Source organism: Pelmatolapia mariae, linkage group LG6 (assembly GCF_036321145.2).
Source record: "Pelmatolapia mariae isolate MD_Pm_ZW linkage group LG6, Pm_UMD_F_2, whole genome shotgun sequence".
NCBI classification, from domain to species: Eukaryota; Metazoa; Chordata; class Actinopteri; order Cichliformes; family Cichlidae; genus Pelmatolapia; species Pelmatolapia mariae.
In genome coordinates this window covers 7,048,548-7,057,462 of record NC_086232.1, presented here as the reverse complement: position 1 = coordinate 7,057,462, position 8,915 = coordinate 7,048,548, and the positions used below count along the sequence as shown (strand labels likewise).

At 41.6% G+C, this 8,915-nt stretch overlaps 2 protein-coding genes across 3 annotated transcripts; one reads left to right on the top strand and one right to left on the bottom strand.

Annotated features, from left to right (window-relative positions):
* Positions 1 to 1,176: 1,176 nt before the first annotated feature.
* On the top strand, positions 1,177 to 7,435 carry lg6h6orf120 (linkage group 6 C6orf120 homolog). 2 transcript variants are annotated; one of them, XM_063475737.1, is made up of 3 exons: positions 2,015 to 2,029; positions 2,962 to 3,198; positions 4,772 to 7,435. In XM_063475737.1, exon 3 carries the CDS (start codon positions 4,806 to 4,808, stop codon positions 5,361 to 5,363), a length of 558 nt encoding a protein of 185 aa, XP_063331807.1. In that variant the 5' UTR covers positions 2,015 to 2,029; positions 2,962 to 3,198; positions 4,772 to 4,805; the 3' UTR covers positions 5,364 to 7,435. The 2 variants fall into 2 exon arrangements, with proteins under 2 accessions (XP_063331806.1, XP_063331807.1); XM_063475736.1 differs by lacking the exons at positions 2,015 to 2,029; positions 2,962 to 3,198 and adding an exon at positions 1,177 to 1,265.
* A 439-nt stretch (positions 7,436 to 7,874) lies between these two features.
* On the bottom strand, positions 7,875 to 8,732 carry mrpl21 (mitochondrial ribosomal protein L21). The gene has a single exon (XM_063475735.1). It carries the CDS (start codon positions 8,699 to 8,701, stop codon positions 8,114 to 8,116), a length of 588 nt encoding a protein of 195 aa, XP_063331805.1. The 5' UTR covers positions 8,702 to 8,732; the 3' UTR covers positions 7,875 to 8,113.
* Between the last annotated feature and the right edge of the window lie 183 nt (positions 8,733 to 8,915).

Here is an 8,915-nt window from a genome sequence, read left to right as displayed (position 1 = left end):
CAATAGATCTGCAAAATTTGAAGCCGGTGGTATGAACAGATACTTTTCAACTTACGAGTAAGCTTGTTTCTTAGAAGCAAATTACAACCAGACGAAGAATGCGCACCAACTGCTTAACTCCCTGAAACTAGATTTATTAAAGGTTAATTCTGATATAAAGTTAAAACCCCATTTTGGTTTTTAGTAAAAAATACTTGTGTTCACTGAACATGCAGATGTTTAAATTACTCTGATTGTAGTTGAACATGAGGAGCAAATGTAAATATACAGTTTATTAAAGTAACTGCTGTCTGTCCCTTAAGGACATTGTTCAGGGGCTTTTACAAAAAAAGGCTTTCTGGGAAGCTTATTGTAGTAACATTCATCATTCATCAGCAGAGCCTGGTTATCATCCAGGCACTAGAAACCTAAATGACAAAAGGACATGGTGGCAAAGCCGCGAGATACAGAGGTAGAGCAATATGGGATAGAGACTAGCAGAGTAGAGCCTATACATAGCTGTTCTACATTTTTATGGCATTTTAAACTATATTAATATTGTCTGCATATTTTAAGGCCTTTGGCATCAAGGTTGAAAAAATGTACACTATTCAAAAGCACCAGACCTACTGAGTCTATCAGTGCAAAGCATTTTAAGTGTCTTCCACTTACCTAGTCATAGGGTGAAAGGCAGGGTACACCCCAGACAAGCTGCATCGTAGGGCTGACAGATATTTAACCACTGGTGCTGATTACTGCACCACTGTACCACCCTTTTTATTTGCAAATCTATTCTTTCAGTTTTTTTCAGTTTCTAAGTTTCTATACTCTGTTTTCCATACTTATGGCTGTGGGTCATTATCCCATATAGCATAAAAGAAATACACCCTATGTGTTTAATATGTTTAAGGAAAAAGAATATATTGCATATGTATGGCCTTAAAGTGACCTAAAGCACTACCTGAAATAAAAGTGAGTCATTTAATCTGGCCTCATTATCTGTTTGTCATTCAGCTGAGTCCCAGTTTAAAGAGGGGAAAAAAAGGTTCGCTGTCTAGGACTAAATCCATGTGTGGAAACGGGGCCATTTTGAACCAGTGCATTTGCCACATTTTCTAAAGAAAATACTTGATGGAGCTTGTTTGGCTGCTGATGAGCGTCACCTTCACAACGGCCGGTAGGTGGCGTGAGTGCGCGCTTTGCTGTTTGTGGAGCTGAAGGAAAAGGAAATGATGAAGTGAACTTTGCTGCTCAGTTGAAGATGCTGCTCAGGAAATGACAGCTGTGTAAGTAAACTAAGTGCACTGTTAACTGATCCATGAATATCTTTATATTAATCTATTCGTAACTTGATCTTTAGGCATTGAGCTAACCCCCGGCCTCCAGCTTATGTAAATTCGTGAACGTGTTTGGCTAAAGCTAAACAGGCTACGCGCAACGGTAGCTGCGTGATAGCTAGCTGCTTTAAGAACTTGCTAACCTGTTCAGTAAGTCAAGTAGCAATGTGTTTTTGTGGACTGTTTCTGAATGATACAGTTGGAGGTAACTGGCATAGTCTTTAACAGTACGTGTGTTTTCATTAAAACATTTTTACTGCTGGGGTTGTACAGGTTGAAACTGCTATTCTTAGCTGTTAGCGACGTAGCATGCGGCAGGTTCAGGTTCAGCCGTTTCAAAAAGCTCTTTGTTTAATTTATCAGACGTATTAATGTCAAAATCCCTGAAACCTTTTAAGGGAGCCCCCTCCCAGACTTGGTGTTCATTTGTTAATAAAAATGTAGTTAATGGTTAAAGTTGGTTGATTCGTGTCAGAGGTGAAATGTGGAGCAGGTGGTTATTTTTAACCGTGCCGAGAGGCTCTCAATCGAAAACTCTCCGGCTTCTTTAGAGTCATGTTTCACTGAGCTGTGAGGAGGCGGCAGACGGTTACCGCGTCACTTTCTCCGTATGTTTCTCCCGAGTATATTCAATTTTTGGCACCAAAACTACAGGCGTCCTTTCTGTTCTGGAAACCAGTTTGTCATGTCTTTTAATGAATGGAAGAACTGAGGTGGGTTAACCGGCATGCTTTGCTGTCGTGTTTTTGTAGTTTTGACTTCTCATAGTCATTCTATAGTCTTTATTTTCGTTTTAAGCGTAGCAATTGTATTTTACGTGTACACTACCTCACATCGGGTGTTAGGTTGTACTTTAATGGATAATTGTTTGTCTTACACATTTTTCCTAAAATCAGCAAATCCCATAAAAATGGCAAACCATTCCTTAATTAATCTCGCTAACAGCTGTGGATTTATCTTGTCCCTGTATTCGATGAATCTCTTTTAATAGGACAGTGGTGGAATAACAAAGTGAATATTTGCTGTGATGGCTCTGTTACAGTAGGTAACTTATTAACTGTACATATTAAAATGAGATGAAGCAGACTGTGTATTGTTAGATAAGCTTTGACGGGCTTTGTAGTGTAGGACTAATTGATTATTTGCTTTGCCTAAAACAGGTTAGGGTGATGGGATGTCAGTAAGAACCTGCAAAACGTTCAGGGCCAGAAACATGTTAATCAATCTACATGTTGTATTAAATGGAAAGTGACTACTGAGTAACATCCTGCTAACAAAATGAGACGTTTCCTGTCAAACAAACTATGTAATGATTAACTTTGACACCCTGCACCGCAAGATGGTATTTTTAAAAAGTCTGGAAGACAGCTATTTTTTTTTCCCCATAAGTGCTATTAAAAACCTAAGCTTTTAGTCACATCTAACTTATTCTTATAACTCTGTAACAACTAAAAGGGATGTGAATAACAGTGTACAAGGGTTATCAGAATATGGCTGTTGACTTATTAACTATCAAAAATTTAGATCCTAGCCTTATATTATGTAAAAATACAATGCTTTTGACATATCTTTACTTATTCAAGTGGGACATTTTTTTTTTTTTGGCTAAATCAACCTCCCTCTTTATTTTGTTTATCCAATTTAGGGTTGCAGGGGTGGGGGGCTATCCCAATTGTTATGGAGCAAAGTGAAAGCTATACCGTGGACAGGTTGCCAGTCTGTTGAAGGGCCAGCACTTAAGACAATCTGTTAGCCTGACAAGCCTGTCTTTGGACTTTGGGAGGAAGATGGAGCATCCCAGAGAGAACCCATACAGACGCAGGAAGAACATGCAAATGCCACACAGAACAACCAAGGCAGGATTTTAACTCGGGACATTCCTGTGAGAAGACGGTTCTAACCACTGCATTGCAACCTGCATTTCATTAATGTTTTCTCTGTTTAATAATTGCTCAGTCCATGCTTTCTTGTCAGCCAAGGTGGTTCCCAAATCCTGCTTCCTGTCTCATTTCAAAAATGGTGTGGCAAAAAGGCAAGATGGCAGCTGGTGGTGTTGAAGCACAGGCCCTGTGCTCTCAGTGTGATGGTTAGCCTAGCGCCTATCCTTGGCTTCACTGACAGTCCTCGGCTATTTTATATGCAAAGAGCCGCTTTCCTTGTTGCCCAGGCTTCAAACATCATGGGATTGCGGGAAAACACCTTGTGCATCTTTCCAATATCTCTCCCCTTCAGACCGGAGCACTAAAATGCTTGGGACTTTTATTATTGGTTGAAGAAAGATGGCTAATTTTGGGTTGTTTTGTTTACTATTTGTATTAGAACTGAACTGAAATATTGGTGTGTTTGCAATGTAGGCAATTTTGGGGTGCTTCTTTATTATTTTGGTGCTTATTTGCTGGACCTTTTTTTTAAGTACTGTGGGCTTCCCGTTGTAATACACATTATTAAATTAAAAAGCACTGTGTGCGTGAGTTCCCTTCAGGAGTGTGCTTGACCTTTCCACTTAGAGTTTGAGATAACTGGGTTCAAGGGGTATTGAGTTAGTGAATTCCTGAATCCAGATGGGGGTTTGACCCAGTAACCATGTTTTATTTTGTTGCCAGAGAACACTCTGGCTTGCAAGCCAAGTAAAGAACAAAAAAACCTGAATCATGGGCAGTCCCCTACAACTTCACCACTGTACGACCTTTGGCTGATTTAGCTGTAAAGGCAGGTTTCATCATGGCGGAGAAATGACTGTAACATAGAGCTGAGCTAAATATCCCATTGTGCCAGCAGTTGTCGTATTCAGGCTTTTGAAGCAAGTTGTTGGCAGTTTTCTGTGTGGTAACCTTATTACAGAACTGCAATCATAATGTGTTTTACTTGACTAAATTGTGTGATGGATACGACTTTTCTGTTTTGGGCTTTATATGTATGTGTGTGTGAGAAGCCTTACTTGACACTGACTTATAGACACACTGTGATTCTACATATTTTAATGCCATGTATGTTTTTCTCTTTTTTGAATTTCGTGACTCAGGCAGCTGTTTAAATGGCATGCATCTCCAGTTTATGCGTCCACTTTTTTATGGTATCGGTCTTGCTTCCCTATCCTTTCAAAACTAACTAATGGGGGCTCTCTTTTATGATGCTTTGTGGTCTCACTTCCCCCTCCCCATTTTGCTAATGGGTAAATCAGTTAACCCATGCATAAAGCACTGTTGATCTCTTCCTGCTGAGCCTACATTAAAACTGCCTTTATCCAGTCAGTTTCTGCTGCCTGCCTATTGAAGACGGTTTGTATAGCTCCTCTCTGTTCAGCTCCCTTCTGCTGCTGATTTACAAACAGCTGGCTGTGACAGCAGTTGGAGTTGGTTGTACTGACTTCTGTAGTTCTGAGCAGCAGTTTAGCCTTTGCCTCTGTTTGAATGTAGCCTTCTGATCTGTGTGTTGTCCGTTTATTTTTTTTTCAGGCTGTCTGATGACTGACTGACAGATGCCTTCACCATGAAGCTGAGTTGCAGCGCGCTGGTCGTCGCCCTCCTGCTGTCCCAGGCCAGAAGCTTCCTGAGTCCCTCAGAGGATGACAGCTTCCCTGAAGAATGGGTGCTGCTCCATGTGGTTCAGGGCCACATTGGTGCCGGAAACTACAGCTACCTACGCCTCAACCACGACGGCAGAATCATCCTCCACATGCAAAGCCTCAAGGGAGACGCAGACCTGTACGTGTCAGATAAAACCCTGCACCCGAGCTTCGACACCTACAAGCTGCAATCAGCCACCTGCGGACAAGATGTGGTGGTGGTTCCCGGGGACTTCACAAGGCCTGTGGGCATCGGCATTTATGGCCACCCGTCTCACCAGGAGAGTGAGTTTGAAATGCGAGTGTTCTACGATCAGACTGTGTCCCAAGACCCATTTGATAAGGGCTCTTACAACTCAGAAGGTGTACATAAGGAAAAGAAATCTGCTCATGCTACAGAGGACGACTTCCAGGAGGAAGAGTCCATCTTTTGGACTATTCTGATCGGACTTCTGAAGATTATACTTGAGATTTTGTTTTGAAAATCACTGTTCATTGCTGTGACAGCAGGAGGATATTCTGCCATGGTACATTAGATTCCTTTCATTTTGTGAGGGTGAAAAAATGTTGCACCAAACCCCAGGGAGATTTCTGACATTTAAACAATCAAACCTACAGACTTGATAAACAGCAAAGTCAGATTTACAGCACGGAATTCACCAGCGAAGCCTGACCAGTCAGAAAATGTCTCACAAAGTGTATTTAGTTTTAGCTAGACTAAAAGAACACAAGGACTTTTTCTGGAGTCTTGAAAGGTATATATGGAATAAGAAGTTTCTTTATGCACATAAGTCAGTCGCTAGAACCATTCTTCCTTTTCCATTGCCCAAAGTCATAAAATTATAAAAAATATCAAAGGTAAAAACTGCAGTGAAGACACAAATAGGTTCTAAATTTGAGCTGCTTTGAGGCTTCAGCACTTTGGGATACTCCCATGCTATGCTTCAAAGAGAAAGTGTTAACTCTTATACTGTCACACTTGGGAGAGACATTGAAATGCTTCCTTTATTTCATGCCTCCACACGTCTGGTCGGTCTGATCTTGTAAAATGTTCTTAGAATTTCTGTTTTTAGGAAGTTAAAAAGCATTGTTTATCGCAGCAATCAGAAGCAGGGTTCCCGACACATTGTGTTATTCCCACCGTGTAGGAAAAATGATGGTGTGTGTGCAGGATTCTTAGGGGGAGTTTGTGAACTAAATTAACTCGATGGTTAATAGCAGTTTGCAGGATCTTTACTTTAGCTGCTACTTTGAAGCTGTATAATCTCTTCTTTTAAACTTAATTTTACCCATAGCAAAGTTTTCAGTTTGATTATAATTAGTTTTTTTCCCCACATTCGCACATGCAACAGACTTTGGAAAATGAGAGAACCTCTGTGTGTTTTTGTTTTGTTTTTTCCTCAGTGCACAGAGGATCTTTGTCCAAAACTGCCAAACTGTGCCCAACACCATAATCAACAGTATCAAAGTTTTGAGGCCTAATTTTCACTTAATGCCACTGTTAAGTTTAAATGCGTATGTGCTGCTCTGGTGTGGTTACATTGTCCGACTTGACCAGCTGTCACTAATTCTTATACCATCATCTATATGTCTAGTTTTTGTGCACAGATTCAAACCGTAGGTCAAAAACTGGCTGGGCTTCACCTCGCTGACGAGTGATCTTTCAGCTATGCAGCTTCTCCTAAAATCCACCACACTTGACTTCCAAGCTAATAATACTTATTTGATTAGTGTTAAACCAAACCCCTTAATTTGAAGTCTACTGAGGTCACACTGTGCACAGGGTTGTTGTTTCCTTATTGCTCAAAGGTGGAGGGATCACGTTAAACACATCCAAAGTCATCGGTTAGCCTCATAGTAGCTTCAGCTTAACATTTCTTTCTACAGGACGACTACAATTTGTGGCCACTTATATTTAAAGTGTAGTCAAAGCTGGTGTAGAGCTGCAGGAGTGACACAGTAAGTCAACATTTATGTTGTTTCCTTTCTGTATCAAGATTGAAATGATTGGCTGGCCCCCTCCTCAGCCTGTGAATGAATGAATGAACACCACCTGTCTGTCTCAACACAGCTCAGCACCATGTGAGTTTTGTGGTCAAATATACTGAGCAATAGTCAATTTGAGATATAGATAAGATTTGTGAATCCTTGGACACAAAGGGGGACCTTAAAAGATATGAACAGATTTTCCTTAAAGCAGATCATTCAGTTAAAGTTTTTTTGCTGTTTAAGGATATGTTTCATTGATTTGGACTCTACACAGGGAACATGTGTTTGTGATGAGATTTCTACCAATCTGTTAACATGAGTAGCAGCATTGTATTTAGTTTGATCGCTCACTTTTGTTGTTTTTGCCTGTTGGACAAACTCCTCATTTAAACATCACCTCCAGCGCTGGAGTTCAGTTCTGAGTAGAACTTTGTTACCCTCTGAGCAGAAATGTTCAACAGTGCCTTCAGATCGATCCTCTGAACATCTGTGGAGCTTTCTTGTTCCCAGAGGCGATCTAGTCAGGTTTCACAATAAAATGAGAAATTGTTTTAAAAACTTGTGTCACATGACTCTGTTTCTTAAGTCATTTAAACATTTTTTTATGTTTTATTTATTCTAACTTTTGCATCAGAAATACCAGTAACAGTTTTATAGCATAAGCTACTTTAACATAGGCACACAGTCCAGTGTTGCATATCACCTCAGTTTGGGAACCCTGCATTTAGGGGGTTGGTTTTATTAAATTAAATGTTTATGCTATGTATCAGCTGAGTCTCAAAAGGATGACATAGGTTCACAGACATTCTGGTCAGTGTGGGCAGACCCACTTTATCTTATCTCTCTATAAATCACGATCTAGGCTAACGGTGGACTTACTCTGGTTATTCTGTGGGTCCTTGAGGAAATATTAGAGGGGATTTTCCCCCATTGCAGCTACACTAACTTTAACCCTTTGTAAAGTTTTGTGTTGTAAACTCAGATTAATCCAAACCCTCAGTACATGTTGGAAACAAAGCTTTAATACATCTCCTCACAGGTCTGCACTATATATTTACAGGAGTACAAACCAGTGAACAGCTGCTCAGCGTATTACTCAAATGTTCAGCTCCTTGTTTTAAACCAGTCAGAGTCATGAGCATATAAGCTGACCGCCACAAGTTTGTTTACATGTTTGAAACCAATAGGAAAAAAAAACCGCGGGTGAGAGTGTAGAGTCTTCTAGTCCTCTGTGTCATCATCTTCATGTGAGTCTGGGGGCCAGCTCGATGCTGTTGATCCTTAGCACCGTCTGCGGTTGGATGATGATCCTTTTGCGCTGGAACCGGTGTCTCTTCCAGAAACGCATGTGGACTTTGGGCCAGGACTCGGTCTTTTCGATTACGGTGGCCTCGACTCTGACCAGCTCCTTCCCCAGAAGAGGCCTACCAATCAGGGTGAAGTCCTCAGCTCCAACCAAAAGCACCTTCTCCATGCGGATACGCTCCCCGCACTCCGCCTCGATGTGGTTCTCGATCAAGATCAAGTCTTCACCGGTGACCTTCCACTGGCGTCCGGCGAAGTGCACCACCGCGAAGAGCCGGCCGAAGTCCCGAAGGTTGATCCGCTGGTTTACGGTGCTCACCACAGCAGCGTGTCGGCTCCGCTCTTCTTCCGCCGAGTACGGGCTCGGCTGCTCCGGCCACGGAGGCCTGGAGAGCGAGGTCCAGGGCATCAAGTCTCCACTAGCAGAGCTCTGTGTTCGGATGGCAGCGGGGGACAGGACAGGGTGTCTGGGTAGTAACATTCTGCATGTCCTCCACAATCCGGCGTACGCCATGCTCGCCGACATCTTGACAGGAAGTCGTCTGGTTCCAACTGCGCAAGCGTCACGTTACAGTCACCTGACACTTCTGCCTTCAAAAGCATCCTTTAAAAACTGGAAAAATGAAACTTTTCTGGCCCAGAGACAAACATAGCTTAACGCTATATTTTTCATATTATTAATTTAATTTGATAATCACTTTAAACAATTTCCAGATGGACGCTAATTAATTCTATTATAG